This window comes from Protopterus annectens, chromosome 1.part0, assembly GCF_019279795.1.
Source record: "Protopterus annectens isolate FY-2018-M chromosome 1.part0, PAN1.0, whole genome shotgun sequence".
NCBI classification, from domain to species: domain Eukaryota; kingdom Metazoa; phylum Chordata; order Ceratodontiformes; family Protopteridae; genus Protopterus; species Protopterus annectens.
This window is the reverse complement of record NC_056725.1, coordinates 1,436,573,925-1,436,592,174: the sequence shown is the minus strand read 5'-3', so window position 1 is coordinate 1,436,592,174 and position 18,250 is coordinate 1,436,573,925. Positions and strand designations below refer to the sequence as shown.

The 18,250-nt window shown below is 38.3% G+C and overlaps 1 protein-coding gene across 1 annotated transcript in view; it reads left to right on the top strand.

The window, feature by feature from the left end:
- The window catches only part of LOC122798550 (b(0,+)-type amino acid transporter 1-like), a 605,707-nt gene that overhangs the window by 122,204 nt on the left and 465,253 nt on the right, over positions 1–18,250 (top strand). Inside the window, exon 2 of the mRNA XM_044067606.1 lies at positions 12,615–12,748. Coding sequence (XP_043923541.1) covers positions 12,615–12,748 — 134 coding nt within the window. The remainder of the gene's footprint in view (positions 1–12,614; positions 12,749–18,250) is intronic.

The window sequence follows — 18,250 nt, the reverse complement described above, 5'->3', positions numbered from 1 at the left end:
GTGTGTGTGTGTGTGTTGTGCTTGGCTATGTGATGTGCATGGTGTTCTCATTGTCAGGAGTACTGACTGTAGCGTGAGAGAGCATGGACTCCAGGTTACTGATGTACATGCATTTCTGGCAAGTAGAAGAATTATGTGCTAGGAGAAGAGGGCTGTCAGCAAACATGAGGCCATTGTTACACTGTCTCAGTATGCTCATGTCGACCAGGATGGCAGGAGAAGCTGATGGGAATTGCCCAGACATAGTGTTCTGAATGCTTGGAAGGAGTTACAGAGAAATGGTTTTGATAAGGGTTTATCCACAAGAGTGTAGAACACAATAACCTTGTTAAATGTAGACTAACTGGCCTGAAGCACAAGTGCTAAAACCAACACTAAGATGCTAGAATAACAGATACATTTTATCAGGCTACTAACAAGCAGTAATAAATGTAGCAGAATAAAAGCATTTAAACACTTAAGAGCACACAGCAAAAATAAGGTAAAGTAGGAATAGCACAATTACAGTAAAAGCAGCTGAATAAAATGTAAAAAATTGAAGGAAGTGTAATTTTTTTGTTTCGTTTTATGTTTTTTTAAGTGGAGAGGGAGGAAACAGAAGATAGTGCAGGATTAAGGAACTAAGGGGGTAGGCCTTCCCAAATCTTCTCTCTGTTCTCAGTACACTGAGCCGATGAGATAGGACAGGCAGGAGTGCCCAAAGTCAAAGAAGCAAGGGGGCAGTCCTACCCAATAATCTCACTGCACTCAGATGAGTGACCAAATGAGATGGGACTGGAAGGAGTGTCCAAACAGCAGGGGTGGGCAATTCCAAAGCCGCCAAGTTTAAGAGTACAACAACGCTTGGGTGGGAGAGTAAGAAAAACAAACAGTGCAGACAAAATGGACACAAACAACAAAGCAAATATATAAATGTTGTACAGTGCAACAAAACTGTACTTAGTTTGTATATCAGATGGTTATAGAATCCAACACAGCAAGGAAATTAACTCTGCTTTGTTAGCTCTGCACAAATTCAGAGATGTTAGAGCAATTATGTCTCTCAGGTTTCCTGGTGACACTTTGCTATCTCCCAAGGTGAGCTAGAGTCTGGTCTGCCTTGCTCAGCCTGCTACCACTTTAATCTTCACCAAAATTAGATAACAGACGTGGATGAATTTAATAGCATTCAACTTTCTCATTACTCTGTTAAGCTATTGTGCATAGAATTTAACATTTTATTTAATAGTCTTTACCAGAAAATATTTATTTTGGGTGTGATGGCATTATCTCGTTACCTCTAATATTGGGAGAGTTGCCTATTGCAATATAAAGACAATTTGGACATGCATCATTTATTTATTTTTAATTTGTTTGTTTGTTTGTTTTAATTTAATCTAATTCATAATGTCACTAGGTTTTTGTTAATACTGCACAAGCTTCCCAGTTACCCAGCAAATTATAAACTATGCCTTTGAGAAGGGGTATTATCAGAAAGTGAGATAAATGTCATATTGTTTGCCATAGCTAGAAGAACTTGAAGTGTTAACAACACTCCTGCCTCATGCTTCCTTACCCTGTTACTTTGACTTCTTCAGTTGACAGCTTATATAAGATCATAATAAAATAGCAGTACATGCTGAGAGTGGATTTTTTTTTTATTTTCTGGGTGACAATAAAAAAAAAACAAATCAGAGTACATATTCCATTGTAAATTATTACTGTAGTATAATAACCAAGGACAGAGGCAGCTGAGTTGGCTGCCATCTCATTTTCTTGCTTTTCAGTTCTTGCCAATAAGAGCTCACCAATAAAATTTTTTTTTTGAATATCCATTTTCACAAAACCACTGAACCACCAACCATTTTTTTCTAATGATACCAGTTTTTGCTTTAATTTAAACAGTGAATCCAATACACCCACCAGTGAGTTTCAAGTTGCAATGTTACTTGCCAGAAAAACTGGAAGTTATGAATCCAGCAATTCAGGCTATGCCTGAATGTGACTGGAATTGTATAAAGAGTCATAAAAGGCACAATGTGCAGCATTCTTATGTCTTATGCTGTGGAAGAAGTCATAAAGGTATTTAATAGCTTTAACAGCAAACAGGAAGAGAGCACAAGTTGGTTAAAAGATAATAATGCATAGCGTACTGTGGGACAAAAAGGAATCTGACATTTGTCATTTATTTTTTATGAGGAATCAAGGTTCGCAGCAACCTAGTAATGCATATCTGGCTGAGATAAAAATGAAAGCAACATTTTGTGAATTTGTTGAGTTGCATTATTCATTAATCAGAGGGTGAATTGCCAGGGATATTAAAACTGTCCACGTGGAGTCAAATTGCTGAAAGAATCACGTCTGACCTTAAATAAACTGCTGGATATGCACAGAATAAGTGATATTACTAGTTTGTGATTAAAATAGTTTACTTTGCAATTAAATAGTTTACTAAAGAAATAGAAGTGTGCAGGATTTAATACTGTGACTGAAAATAATACAAGAATGAAGTAAACAGTGTAAGTGGATGGAAATCATAGAAACAGTAAGAAACAATAACAAAGAAAATTATGCAGCATCAAAGATGGCTCCTAGAAGAAAGTTGCACTGTTATAATGGAAATTCGGTGCACTACCTGTGGGTACAAACATAAAGGAAGGGAATGCATTGCATTTAATTAGATGTGTAGGCAACATGAAAAAAATAGTTATTCTGGGAAATTAGGAAACAAATGAAATAACAGGATTTTACATACATTATATATTACTGAAACAGAGAGAGAAACAAATATTTACGGGTGCGATGGAAATAGCGAAGTGTACAATACATGTTTAGATAATACTGAGAGTAACTGTTTCTCTGACAATCTCATTATTAATGACAAAAGTACTGTGTTGAAGCGAGACACTGGAGCTGAAAGAAACATTTTGCCAGAATCTACATTTAAAGCTTTACAGTTACAAGTCAGTCTGAGTAAGCTATATGTGCTTTGTTCACATAAGCAGGGCATAAAATCTATATGTCTGACACATCAATACATGAATAAAAATATAAAGCTTTATTTTTGAAAATAAGGTAAAGCAACCAAATATACTGGGTTGTTTGGCATGTGTGAAGAATAGTATATTTAAAGTAATTCAAGCAGAGAAGCACAGAGACATCTGAACATTTTTGCTGGAACCATCTCAGGTGTTGCTAAGCTGTTTTTTTCTCAGTGTTACCAGAAAGATCTCATAAATGTTAGTCAGAATGTCTCCTGAATAAAGACTAGGTGAAGGTGCATGCGATCTTGAGGCGGTGCTGTCATGTGAGCAGGATGGCAACTTGCTGTAATGTCATGACCTACTTGATGCCGGCGATCCTACAGACACGGATCTCACAGTGTTGCAGGACCACGACTTCAAATGAAAGAGTTCTGCTACATATAGATGAATACTGACATGGACTGCCTGAATTCTGTTCTGTTTGTTTCCCCTACTATTACCACCACCTTCTTGAGATGTATTGGTATTGTGACATGATATGCCCCTATGTGTCCAGACAGTACCCTGCCTCTTCCCTATCAAGATCAACTCCTATTTGAATCTGCCAAGACCTCAGTAGTGTACAAATGGAGGCAGATATGGACATGTGGTGTGCCACCATTCTACAGATCGATGTGATATGGCATTGTCCCTCCTCTCTACCATTTCCATGTAGAGCTTGAAATTCTCACATTAATGCTGCAGAACTCTAACCATTTCTAGCTGACTCTCTATCACTTTGCATTAAGCCTTAACAGTGTGATGGCATTTTTGTTACTGGGAAGCTAATGTTTTACATGCTACATGAAATAACTGTCACATATGCTTGTGCCTTGCACCCCTTTGTAAAGGTGTCACTGTAGACACTGTTACCTATGAATTTCTGCCATAAGGTTTTCCTGTGAGTCTGGAGACACTGGTGTTGAGGTACAGGGGTTTTACCCCTGTACAACCTGGAGTGTAATGTCACAATGTTCTTTTGTAATCCAGTGTCACTTCCTGCAGAATTATTAACATGCTGTGGGGTGTGTGATCCTGCCCAAAACTTGATAACTGTATGCCATGTTCCTTAGGCTGACCCATAAATATAACTATATCACCATCAGCAGCAGCCATTTTGTTGCTGGTATCTTCTAATGTTACTGATTTAGTGGAACTGCTCATTTCTACAGCTGACCCTGTATAGAACTAATTGATTATATTACTACTCAAATACTGGAGTACATTAGTGTATGTCATGAAATGAGGTATGGAGGACACTTAACATGCACATTCTGTTCAATGTTATTATGTGCAGAAGTGGAGGGTTTACCTGTTAATAGTAAATATCATGTGTTACATTCAATAATTTCACCTGAGCAGTTATTTCTCAGTGGAGATATGGAGATATGTTAGAGTGGCCAACCTTCTTGAGCAAATGTCTGCTGATGTTGCAGATGTGGGTAAAAGCCAGTTTCCCCTCCACCTCCATGCTATCATCATCTGTTTTTTGAGAGATGCAATTATACAGCCAAACTGGAGGCTAAGCTCTCTCAAATCGAGGTTGAATCAGACAGTTAAGAGGAGAAGGGAAATACTTGCATCACACCACCAGTCTCATATAGACCCATTAAACCAGCCAATCACAGCCCTTAAGGCAAAATAACATACCCAACATACTAGTAATAGGTGACTCTATATTCAGGCATACTGACATCCCACTCACTAGGCTGAATAAGGAGAAGGTTACTGTTAGCTGCCTGTCGGCCAGAACAAATACAAATATGAATCTGTCATTGTCCATGTTGGTGTGAATGACCTGGGACTACATTAAAAAGAGACATGGAAGAGCTCTCTGATCTTGTAGCCCAGGCAGATATGACCCTGACCCTGAGTAGCATCCTGCCCTTACCAAGAATGATACCACAGTATAAAGAAAAAATTATCAATTTCAACAATTGGCTAAGTTTCTGGTGTCATTCAAAGGGGATCCAGTGTCTGTCCACCTGGGATGACAGAGATGGCTTGCACCTGTCACCCTTAGGATAGTGCCTTTTAGGCAAGGCTCAAAAGACAAACCCACCGCCATAAATAGCACAAGTAACGTAATGCTACTCAATGCCAGAAGTCTAAACCTCAAAATGCATGCACTTGAGGCACTCCTCAGTATGGAGAAAATCGATATATGTGCAGTAACAGAAACCTGGTTTAAGGCTCCAGAGAGCATCCCAGCACTACCAGGCTACCTCATACCATACATTTCGGCCACAAAGCCTGGACTGAAATACAAAATGCGGAGGAGTAGTATCCATATTCATCAAGCGATGCTTCAGAGATCATCCACATGCAACTAACAACAAGCAAAACTGCAATTCAAATTGTAGCTTGCTACAGATCACCCACCATGTCCCAGGACCCCCATTGCACATTTCTGGAAACACTGGGAAATATAAAGGTCCTACCAAACACCCTAATATTGGGTGATTTCAATTACCCAAACATTAATTGGGAGAACTACTCAAGTACTAACTCCCTTGCCCAACATTTCCTAGAATTTATCAACTCAAACACCCTGGATCAACTGGTCAACACTCCCACCAGAGGTGACAACATATTGGACCTGGTCATCACCAACATGGGTGACCGGTGCTCCTCATCCCTCAATGGTTAGATCTGACCATAAACAAATCACTTTGGATATCCACATTCTGCCCCCACCCCCAGACAAGGAAACCACCATGAAAAACTTTTCACAAGCAAACTTCACGTTACTTAAGACCAAGGTGGAAAGTTTCAATGCCCCCATGCTAAAGGATAACATTGTCCAAGCTGCAAAATCCTTTACTAATGCATTCTATGGGCACCTACAAGAATGCATGGATCATGCTATCCCAAGCAAAACCAAGCATCACTCCTCCAAGAAAAGGAAACCAGTCTGGTGGACTCTTGCCATAAACAAGCTATACAATAGAAGGAGGAAACTAGTACAGAAAAGAATAAAATCCCAAGAAGGGAAGACATCCCTGATCAGTATCAGCAAGAATCATAAAATCAAAAGATAGCCACAAGGCATTATTTAGCTATGTCAAGAATCTAAGTGGCAATGCTCATCTCTGCTTGGAGTTAGTGCAGAATGGTACAAAATACACAGCATCAATGGGACCAGACGAAGTCCCAGGCTGTGTCCTACATGAGCTCAAAGATGAACTAACCCCTCACCTAAACACACTGTTCAAACTCAGCCTCTCATAAAGTGGTGCACAGCAATGGTTATTCTATAAGCCTGGCTAGCTTGGTCTGCAAGGCTATGGAGCATATCATCATGGAACTCATTAACAGAGACATTGGGAACCTCCAAACACTGGACCCTATCGGGCAGATCATGCCTCCTAAACCTGGTGGACTTCTTTGAGACAGTTACCAAGGCTATAGACAAGGGAAAGGTGGTACACACAGCCTACCTAGACGGCCTTTGACACCATTCCCCATTCTGGTATTATAGACAAGCTCACCAGCCTGAACCACAAGATGGGTTGCCAACTGGCTCAGGACAGAGAACCCACATGGTAAGATTGCGGGAGCTAGGTCTGACTCTAAACCAGTTACAAGTGGCTCAGTCCTAGGACCCCTCCTGTTCAGATGACTGCAAACTAGGGGCTATAATTGACTTTCCAGCTGACACAGACATCCTCCAAAAGGGTCTCACTGAGATGGACACCTGGTGTCAAAATCATGGCCTCAAGCTAAATGCCAAAAAGTGTATAGTCATCCACAAACTACCACATAGGTGGTAGTCCAAACTCTCCTTTGATAATCACATTGCCAAAGTGGTTAGAAAATATCTGAATCAAATTTACTCATTGCTCATTAGAGCCAAGTTGCATACCACCTACTCAGAGGTGATCTCTGCCTGACATACAAGGCCATGTCCCACCCAGAACTGATCGACATGCTCCACCTAAAGAAAAGCTTATCCCCTCGAGCCACACGCTCTAGGGATCTAAACCTCACCACAACAATAAATATGACGTGTTGGAGGGCTATATTTCTGTCGCAGAGACTTCCCATGCTTTGGAGCAAGATTCCAATCTATATTAGGCAAAGCTTCTCGCTAACACTCTTCAAGAGAAACCTTGACGAGTGGATGGGAAACAAAAAGTCTACCACAGGGATCACTTCAGTGGCTCTGCTGGAAAGAGGCACAGGGAACTAATCTAAGGGGGCGGCGAAAGCCAACACATTCTGGCTAGGCTTATAAATGCCTTCAGGCAGATAGGTTCATAGGTAATTACTAGGCTATGTAATAATTTACAAATGGTATAACCATTTATATTTAGTACAAACTTTCCATTTCTCTTTTAAACCTGACGTTAGTTTCAGGTTGGTGTGTATACAGGGAAGAATTCAAAGCCATTCTGACAGAGAATCTTCTAAATGAAGTTAAAAATGTAGATCAAGCTTCTCTAGAGCTCTTTATGGAGAAACCAATATTTATAATATGAGCTAACGTCTAGCAAAAAATTAAGGAGAATGATAAATGTCATGAGTGGAGCTAAAGGAATGTACCATGAATTATACCAGAAGTGAGAAATAGATTCATTTTTAGTCTTTCTGTGTACTTTTGGTCCAACAGCAAAGTAAGGTACTTTTAATAATCATTTTAGTAATTTTTTATCATTCACTACCTATCGATCATCAGCCATCTATGATCAGCTGGCTCATTTATTACCTGTGAAATGGGAGATAACAGAAAAGGTAATTCAAGTTTGTCAAGAAACCAGCATAACAACAATAATTTCATATCATAGTAAACAATTTCATATTATTAAAAGAAAACAGTTATAAATTTTACACAGGAAATGCACAACTAATTACATAATTTCAGTCCAGGAAAACATGCATCACATGGCATGCACACACCCATACACACACACACACACACACACACACACACACACACACACACACACACACACACACACACACACACACACACACACACACACACACACACACACACACACACATATATATATGAATTTCTAATATTGATCTAAGCAAGAAAACATCAACTTTCAAAATGTCAACAGCATAAGTTAGAAAACATGAATGTCAATGCACCACTATGCATGTTCTGAGAAACAACCTCTCAGCGGATGCAATATTTCAAAACAAAAATGCAACAAAAAATTATTTTTGCAGGGAGGCCAAGTCCCCTTGCATCCTCCACACCCCCCTGCTAATTGTATACGCTTTACAGATCCAACATCTCACAAAATCTGGAAAAGGGAATATTCTCCAACCCTGGGAATTGTGCAGTTTGGAACACCTGTTGACCATGTGTTTAGCAGACCAAATGGTTTTGAGCAAACAGATGTCAACAATTAACATATTCAACAAGTACCTGTGTACCCATATATTTATTTATTTATTTTATATATAAAATATATCTATAGCAGTGAGCAAAAGACACTAGATACAGATTTCACAAGTTCAGTGTACTTTATTTAGTGACAATCAAGTCAATGGAACTCAAAACTTCCCTTGGTAGCAATAAAGCATACATTCATACAGTTAATTTGGATTTCCAATCCAGCAAAACTTCAAACAACTCTTTGTAAAGTTTTCACTTTGGACTTCATTTTATCATCCTGTTATTACTTGGGCTTCTGTCACACAGAAAATCCAGAGTCTGGCAGCTACTAAAAGTCCTGACTTCTAGAAAAGTTCTCCTTCTGACACAGTGGGATAAAACCTGACTATAAATTTGGTAATCTGAGTTTGACTAGTGGTGGAAGCACTTGACAGCAGTAGGATGATGTGTGCTTATCCTGGTGGAAGTGGCAGTGGTCTCACCTGGCTCTTACTGCTCATCTGTTGACAAGTTCTTGTCTGGAAAGCAGAGACCCATCATGATGTGGGCAGCCAGTGTCAGGAAGATGTAGGCATGGCCACACAAAGTGGTAAAGGTAGCTCCCTTTGACACATGAGAAACAGTCATTCATGGACAAGTGGGTGAGAGTAGACCAAAAAACAGAAAAATATTTCATTGACAGAATGCCAGTGAGAGCACAAAGCATGCTCAAGGCAGCCTAGAAGAAGGCCCCTTAAATGGTGTAATGTCTGATCCAGTGGTGGTTTGATGGGCTTCCTATTGAAATCTCTAGACTCACATTGTCGAGTCCCAAGATCCTGAATAAAAAAAAAGACAAAAAATGCAGGAGAACAGCGAATATCGAACATCGCTCTTCTGTTTTAAACTTGCTTTTTGTGGATAGGAAAGTGCCTCCCTCCCAAACTTATATACCAACTCTGAGATAGCCATACCTTAGGGAAAAGGAAAGATTCAGAGAAATGGTAATCTCTGAATCAGTGTCTGAAAGCCTGAATTTTTATCTGTTTGGTCTCTGTATCCCAGGACTCAACAAAACAGGTCCCATGATTTCAAATGGTTATAGGTTTGATTGCCTGCAGACATGGAGGCAAAAATGATATTAAAAAAGTTAACTATCTGTTATGTGCAGCAGTTATCTCTTTCTTCTTGCGCTACAGCCATGTCTTTTAAGATCATATTAGAAGGTGTACCAGCTTAGTACCTGTTGTAGTGTGCTCTGTTCTACCAAAATGACTGATGTATTCCAGCTCAAAAGGTATCGTATGCTTTAAATCATATTTTTGAGGTGTGCACACCCATTCAATAATACATAATATAAAAAAGTAAGTTTATCCCAAAATCATTATTTCTCATTTTTTAACATCCACTATCTCTCTCTCTCTCTCTATATATATATATATATATATATATGTATATATATAAATATTCATGTACATAGATAAACAGCCGGATAGATAGCTATAAAAACACAGTTAGAAAGTTAGATGGATAGATAGATAGATAGATAGATAGATAGATAGATAGATAGATAGATAGATAGATATACACATCCTATACATTTACATTTATGTGTCGGGGTGTACTGGGGAGAATTCTACACACTTATCAATAGTTGAATTGTTAAGATGTGAAGCAGTGAAAAGAAAGGAACTGTTCTACTAGGTAAGCTTATTAAAGGGCAGACCAGGATAAAGTATGACATAAAATCACACTACACAATAGACAGAAATGATAATTTTATTCTACAAAGCAGCATGAGAACATTCATTTAAGAGACAACACTATAATTCTATAACATTCATGATTTTAAACTGTCAGAAACACACACTGCCACAAATTTAATAAGATTGGTAAGGGAAGTTAGATGCAATAAGGTATGCTACCTTTCTGCATTAAAGATATTATTTTTGATGAGTATGAACTATCATAGATAACTTCTAAAAGATTACAGGAAGAGAAACAGTGACATAAGGGGTTTGGGAACATGGGGATAGTTAGAGAAATGGTGACATAAGGTGTTTGGGGACATCGGGATAATGAGAGAGAGACAGTGACATAAGGGGTTTGGGGACATGAGAATTGTTAGAGAGACAGTGACATAAAGGGTTTGAGGACATGGGGATAGTTAAAGAGACAGTGACATAAGGGGTTTGAGGACATGGGGATAGTTAAGGAGACAGTGACATAAGGGGTTTGGGGACATGGGGATAACTGGAGGGACAGTGACATAAGGAGTTTGAGGACATGGGGATAATTAGAGAAACAGTGACATAATGGGTTTGGGGACATGGGGATAATTAGAGAAACAGTGACATAATGGGTTTGGGGACATGGGGATAGTTAGAGAGACAGTGACATAAGGGGTCTGGGGACATGACAATAGTTAGAGAGACAGTAACTTAGGTAGAGTTGTGAACAGGCTGACAAGACTGTGAAGAATACCATATGGAGTAGGCATAGGAGAGTTTTGTAATCATTATTTATTAACATTTTTATAACCATCTGTGGGAAGGTAATGATGGTAGGGAGATGGAATACTAAGACAATTAAAATGTCAATGTGTCGTCAGGCCCCCTGACTACAGAAGTGACAGAGCACTGGAAAACAGCTATTCTTGACCCTTCCCCAAGTGGGGAAGCAGAAAAATTCTATGGAACTAAAACAATTTCGGGGAAAGTCATGGAGAGAATCCTGAGGGGAAGCCCAGTAACTTTTCTTGAGAACAGCAACAATCTCTAAGACAGCAACCAACATGAGTAAATGGAAAAAAAGTTGAACATTAAGTTTTGACTGGATTACAAGAGCTCTTCAGAAAGGTCTTTGAATCAGACTGACTCAGGAGGCTGACAGAAAACCTACAGGGTTGGGTAGGAGCAAGACAAAGTAACTGAAGAGCTGGATGTTTGAATGGCAGGGTAAAAAGTGATGAGATGAGAGGGACAATGTTATGAAAAATAACAAGTAGAACACTGCAGCAAGCTTTGCTGGGTCTATTACTCAGCAGAGCATTTGTCTCAGGTATAACTAAGGGAAAAGAAAACAGCCCACCCTCATTGACAGTGGTGTGGAAACTGGAAAAAGAGACTACCAAAGAATTTAGAAAGGCTGAGCATTATGGGCAGAAAGGTGGCAGTTGAGGTTCAAAGCAAACAAATGCAAAATGCACTTATGCTACAGCAAGCCTGGTGTGCAGCATCAGCTGAGAGGTGTGGAACTTAAGGTAAAGAGTTGGAAAAGGATCTCAGAGAGTTTCATTAACCTAGTCTGGACCAGTGGGAGCAGAGTGTGAAGCAACTGGCAGAAGCAAACCAAATAACCTTGACAACTGGATGGGAGAAACCTTGATGATTGGATGGGAGAAAGGAAATTCACCCCAGGGATCATGTCAGTCACCCTGCTAGACAGGGGTCCAGGAAGTAAATAGTGTGGGAAGAAATAGCCTGGGAATTGTTATGGCTAGGCTTGTATAGGCCCTAGGGCTGATAGCCTAGTACCAACCTATGAACCTATGAACCTGGGGTGTGTAAAGAGATAATGCTTCTATTCTACAGGGCCTTAATCAGGCAGCACCTTGAATACTCTGCATGCAGTTTTGGAGGCCATATAATTGAAAGGATATCAAACTGCTGAAAAGTAAACTACAAGAAAGATCCATGGGATGGAGGGTGTGAAAGATGTCCAGAAGGTTGATGAATTAGACCTTTTCCTCACTTGAGTCCAGAACAGAAAGTGGGGATATAATATTGGTGCACAAGATCATGTCAGGAAGACATGACTAGGGTCATTCTATACAGGAAAGACAGGAGAAAGAGACATAGGTAGCAGATTGTAGGGAATAATTATTCCATAGATTTCTAAAAGTACATTTTCTCAAAGAATGTGTCAAACTAAGGGAAAAGACTGATAGAACGGTTGGTAGACACAGAATCCATTGAGACAATCAAGATGGCATGGGACATGTGGAAAATGATAAGGGAATGTAGGAATGGAGGGGAAACAGAATGTTAAGGTACTTAAAAGGGGAAATCAGAAGGACTTACTGTCTCCCTCTTCCATTAAGTAAATAATGAAGTAATCTTGGGGAGGGTCATAAGTGTTAGAGCTTGGAAGATGACCACCAGACCACAGAAGAAGCATAGACTATTTTCTTGATTTTTAATAATAATGGTTTTAAAGGCCTGTTTTGCAATTGCTAATATCTGTCGTACATTCACTGATATGTACTTCTTTTGTTACAGAAAACCCTTCCCAGAGCCATACTAATTGCAATTCCAGTGGTCACTTTCCTCTATGTGATGGTTAATGTCAGCTACTTTGCTGTAATGACAACAAATGAATTTTTAAAATCAAATGCTCCTGCTGTTACTTGGGGGTAAGATTGTTTCTTTCTAATATGCTTCAACTATGGAGAAATGCATGCAACATTCTGCTTTGCACCAGATGTAATACAATGTGATAATTAAATAAATGGTCTAGAAATAAGCACAGGAGTCCTAATAAGTCATTGTAAGCTGAACTGAAATAACAGTTTTACTGATGACAAATAATTCATGGCAGTCTGTTAGAATCATGAGCTGATTGATTCCTATTTTATAATGCAGTCCATATTAATATCATAAGGCATTTGTTGCCCATATGATAGCATAAGTTACAGTAAGCCATTAAAAAAATGGAATTTGATGAATGCCTGATGTATGGTTTTAAGGTCATTTCAAAATATGTACTTGTTTTTAAAACTAAATACTGAAGTGGAATGCACATATTCCTCCTGTTATTCAGCATAAAACTTCCACACAGGACAATGCATTTACATACTTAATAGAAATGATAACTAAGGTACAGTATTTTGATACAGATTGCATGGAAGGACAACTCATTGCAACCTTTAGATAAGCTTCATCCTAGCCATTTTAAAGATTTCACTTCAATGTGCTTTACCCTTACTGTTTTTATTGAACTTAGTATTATACTAGAGACAGCATATTTAGCTGGGAACCAGTAATTTAGCCAAACACGAAGATGCCAAACAGGAACAAAAGGATGAGCCACTCCACAGTAAAAAAATGCACCTATTCAGGCCAAATTCAATAAAGCCAACTCTGGACTTTATTGAAGAAAATAAAACAAATGATAAGCGCTGTCGTCCTGACCACTTCAGAACTTCATCAGATAATGAATTAATTTGCACAAACCATTTATATAGCACAGAGGAAACTGCGTAAAACAATCATTAAAAGTTAAAAAGTTATTTAAAATGACACACCCCCTTAAAGAAAAATCATATAAAAACCATGCTTTATATATGAAAACTGGTTAAAATGCATAAATAAATGTGGAAAATTCAGAACATAAAGTAGATTTAATATCGCACATGAATTCCACCACCACCTTCTTGAAATTCACACACAACTACAGTATGGACCAGCTGCCTTTCCTAGAAGTTCTTCTCATTAAAGATCACACCAACAACAAATTTGTTTCAGAAATATACAGAAAGGAAACTTATTCCAACTCCTTACTTCATTTTTCAAGTACACATCCAATGAAACAGAAAAAAAGCTATTGTAAAAGGACAATTTGTGAGGGCGGCCCGAATGGCATCAGTTATGGATGATTTCCTTAGCGAATGTGAGAATTTGAAAGCCATGTTTTCAAGAAGAGGCTACCCGTGCAAGTTTATTACTGACATTATGTTAGAGGTAGTAAATAAAAGGGAGAGAGGTCATTTTAGCCCCTTAATAACAGACACTGATAACAGCACCACCAATACCAATAATTTTACCCAGTCTTTAAGTGTGCAGAATCAAGAACCTAAAAGGGACTCTAAGACATCATTTATTACTATATATACCAATGACAGTTTTGCATTAAGGAAAATCTTGGAAAAGAATTGGACCATTCTAAACCAAGAGAAAGCCATTAGACCTTTCATTGATTCACACCCCACCATAGTATTCAAGAAAGGCAGAAACTTAAAAAAATGTTTTGAGATGAAACCAAAGGGACTGAATAATGTTGGGCACATGAAAAAGCATGACATGTGTAAATATTGCAAACACATTAAGGAAGGGGGAATTTTTCTGATAAAGGATTATTTATTGTGCCCTATGTAACTGTTATAGCTGTTTTTACATTGGAAAAACTGACCATAAATTAAAGAACCAAATTTACGAACATTTGTATGATATAAAATCAAAAAAGATACAAATGCACTTCGTAAACACATTATGGAAAATAATGGTCACTCGTTTCATTTCACTGTCATTGACAATATTAAAACAGAACCTTGAAGTGGTGCCTGGTCACTTTTGTTAGAAAGAAGAGAGGTTTACCGGCAACTGCATCTCAATGCATCAAGTTGGCCAGGCTTAAATGAACACATTTCCATTAGCTCTCTGTTGAAACTAAAAGCCTTAGAAAGATAACAGTGTTTCTTTAAAAAAAATGTATATTTCTTCTGTACTATTAAATTATATATTTTATTTTGTTTTTAGAATACAATTTGCATTTTCCACATTTATTTATGCATTTTAACCAGTTTTCATATATAAAGCATGGTTTTTACATGATTTTCCTTTAAGGGGATGTGTCATTTTAAATAACTTATTGACTTTTAATGATTGTTTTACCCAGTTTCCTCTGTACTATATAAATGGTTTGTGCAAATTAATTAATTATCTGATGAAGTTCTGAAGTGATCAGGACGAAAGCGCTTATCATTTGTTTTATTTTCTTCAATAAAGTCCAGAACTGGTTTTATTGAATTTGGCCTGAATAGGTGCATTTTTTACTGTGGAGTGGCTCATCCTTTAGTTCCTGTTTGGCATCTTTGTGTTTTGCAACAGTTTTTCCTTTTGTCTTTTTTCACTAATTTAGCCAAACATTTGAAATATCAAATGACTGTAATGCTGGCAGAAGCGGTCAAATAGTCATAGAATGTCAGCTTTATTTTGTGGTACACCTTGGTACAGTGGGAAGTGAGAATTTGCCCATTACCTGCTGTTGTGTGATCTCAGAATTGGTACATAAATAGCAGAGGATGGAGGACATAAAATAGACACCCCCCCCCCCACATGGGGGATGCAGTGGGACTTGCCCTCTGCAAAAAAGTAGTTTTGTTTTGTTTTTTTTTGAAGATATTTCCATTTTGATCTTAAGAGACTGACCACTGCAGTTCAGGGTTTTTTTTGTTTTTATTATCTATCACCATCTGTAAGACAGTTTAATACTCACTCTGATGCTGATGCAGGTTAACTTGGCCTCTCCTGTTATCTTTTCCTTCTCCTGCAGCAGCAGCTGTAGCAAAATAAAAACAAAAAGGTACTGTGGTCGTTTCTGTTTATTTGATTAGAAGTGAGGAGGAACAATTATCTAGATTTGCCCAGTGGACCTTCAGTGATAATCTTCCTTTTCCTACCTTTAGTCTGATTTTGTTTTCTTTTTGCCAGATGTGAGTTTAGTTCAAGGCTTCACGGATTGATTTTCAGCACATTCAGTTCTTGTCATTTTGTGATTAACCAGTGATGATCAATGGCATGCAAGCCACAGGTACAAAGGCTCTTGAAAGGTAGATACATCTGGCCAATGTTCTGAACACATAACTAGAAGATGACTGCATAGTAAATAGCATATACCACCTTCCACATATTCTAGAATTGTGGGATACTACTGAGGAACACAAGTTTGAAACAAGCGTTACAAAATGATACGGAAATATAAACAATCAATACTGCACACGGTGTAGAGATTAGGAAAACAGAAACAATAAATGCCAAGGAGAGGCTAATGAGCAAAACCTTCCAGTTATTAAAAATAATTTAAGAAAACTTAGGCAAAATACATTTATTTTCTTTGAAAATGTGTTTATCACCTTTAAGTACAAGCCAGTAATGCATTTTAAAATAAGCCAAAAAAGATAAAGAACACACACACACACACACACACACACACACACACACACACACACACACACACACACACACACACACACACACACACACACACACACACATAGAATAATCTTATATTTCTGCTGTGAATTACATACATATACACACACACACACACACACACACACACACACACACACACACACACACACACACACACAGAATAATTTTATATTTCTGCTGTGAATTACACACACACACACACACACACACACACACACACATGCACACAAAGAATAATCTTATATTTCTGCTGTGAATGAATATCCCCATGGTCAGCAACTGTAACCGATTAAGGAATGACCAGCTAGCTCCGACCAATCCCACCAAAAATGTATTTGTAAATGCCACAAGTTGACTAGTACTGCATTTCTTAAAACTGCATGAATTCACATCATGAACAGTTTCAGTGAAAGAACTCAAAAGTCCTCAGTTGCCACTGTCAGTTCAACAACTAAAAAACCTTCTGTAAATGTGATCATCTTGGATTAGAAGATGAAACAAAAAAATGAAACCCCTATCAAGGTCACCAAAGTTGGTCATACATACTAAATGTAAGAAGCAGTGTATTATATGTCAAATGTCTGCATGTGTCTGACAGGCAATATAGTTTACAACCATTTTCCTTAATAAGATTCCTTAAGACTTTCCAAAATGCTCTGTCACTTTGTAACTGAATTTTTCCTATCTGTTTTCATAGCATCAAACAGGGTAATGCAAAAAGTTATGAAAATGTAATGGGCCTGAACTCCACTTTACCAGATGATGGATTAGGCAAACCACATGTTAACAGACATGTTGTAGTTTCACAAACAGTGGTGCCAGACCAGGCTGCCTGCTCAAATATCACTAAAGCTTTTTTGTAGGCTGTCAGTATCTCTCCAAGAATGGCATTCTGCCTAACCTCAGGCCCTCATACACATTTGCCAACAGCAAACAAAGAGAAAAACTGTTGAATGAGTAATTCGGGTACAGTAGAGTCCTTTATGTACTTTAGATGAAGTGACACACTTTCAGTAGTGACTTTATTTTAATGTCAATAAGCAGTGAAATCCTCTACTTACTGTAGCTGAAATGCTCTTCTTCCACTGCTTTGAGTTACTTGACATTCGTAACAACAAATGCTTGGACTTACAACTCTGATAAAAATCAAACAACAAAGCCATCAGACATCTGCAGCTGGAATTCCTTCACTTGCAGTTGTTTTATTCAGCTTCTGCTGAATAGATAAATTCTGTTCACTCTCTGATAAACCTGGATGCTTTATGGCTCCCATCGTCCTCTGCTATACCTCTCAAGTGTCTGGAATATGCCAGAAAATGGTGATTTTTGTGTTAAAATAACAGGGAACCGTGGAATTGTGAGTGGCACCATGAAATCATAATTAGTTTATTTCTTCCCCTTGTACGCCACCAGCAGCATCAGACAATCAAACATGGTTATATCACTGGAGCTTGGACAGCAACTCCTCAATTGATTGTATGGAATTGTGAGGAAAGTGAAATAGCATTGATGACTGCCACTATGGTGATGTCAGGATGGCAGCAGAATAAACACAAAAGGCAGTGGAAGAAATAAAAGGAGAAGAACTGGATTCCAGAAGCAAAGTCAGTGGCAAATCTCTGTGCTATGGACACGAGCAGCAAAAGAAGAAGAAGGAGAGCAGTGGGAACTGGGAAGTTATCAGAAAGTGAAACTTGTGTTCTGACCAGACCGACAACTTAATACTGCTGCAGACTGTGCACATTCTAGATACTTCTCAGCTGAAATGAAAAAAAAGAGAAGCATAAGTGGTCTTACTTAAAATACTATTGGGAAGTTAGTTTTAATATAAAAAGGGGGTTTGGATAGCATAAACTCTTTTGACATCTCCTAGAGAACTACACTGCACTATAGGTTCATAAGTGATTACAAGGCTAACATCT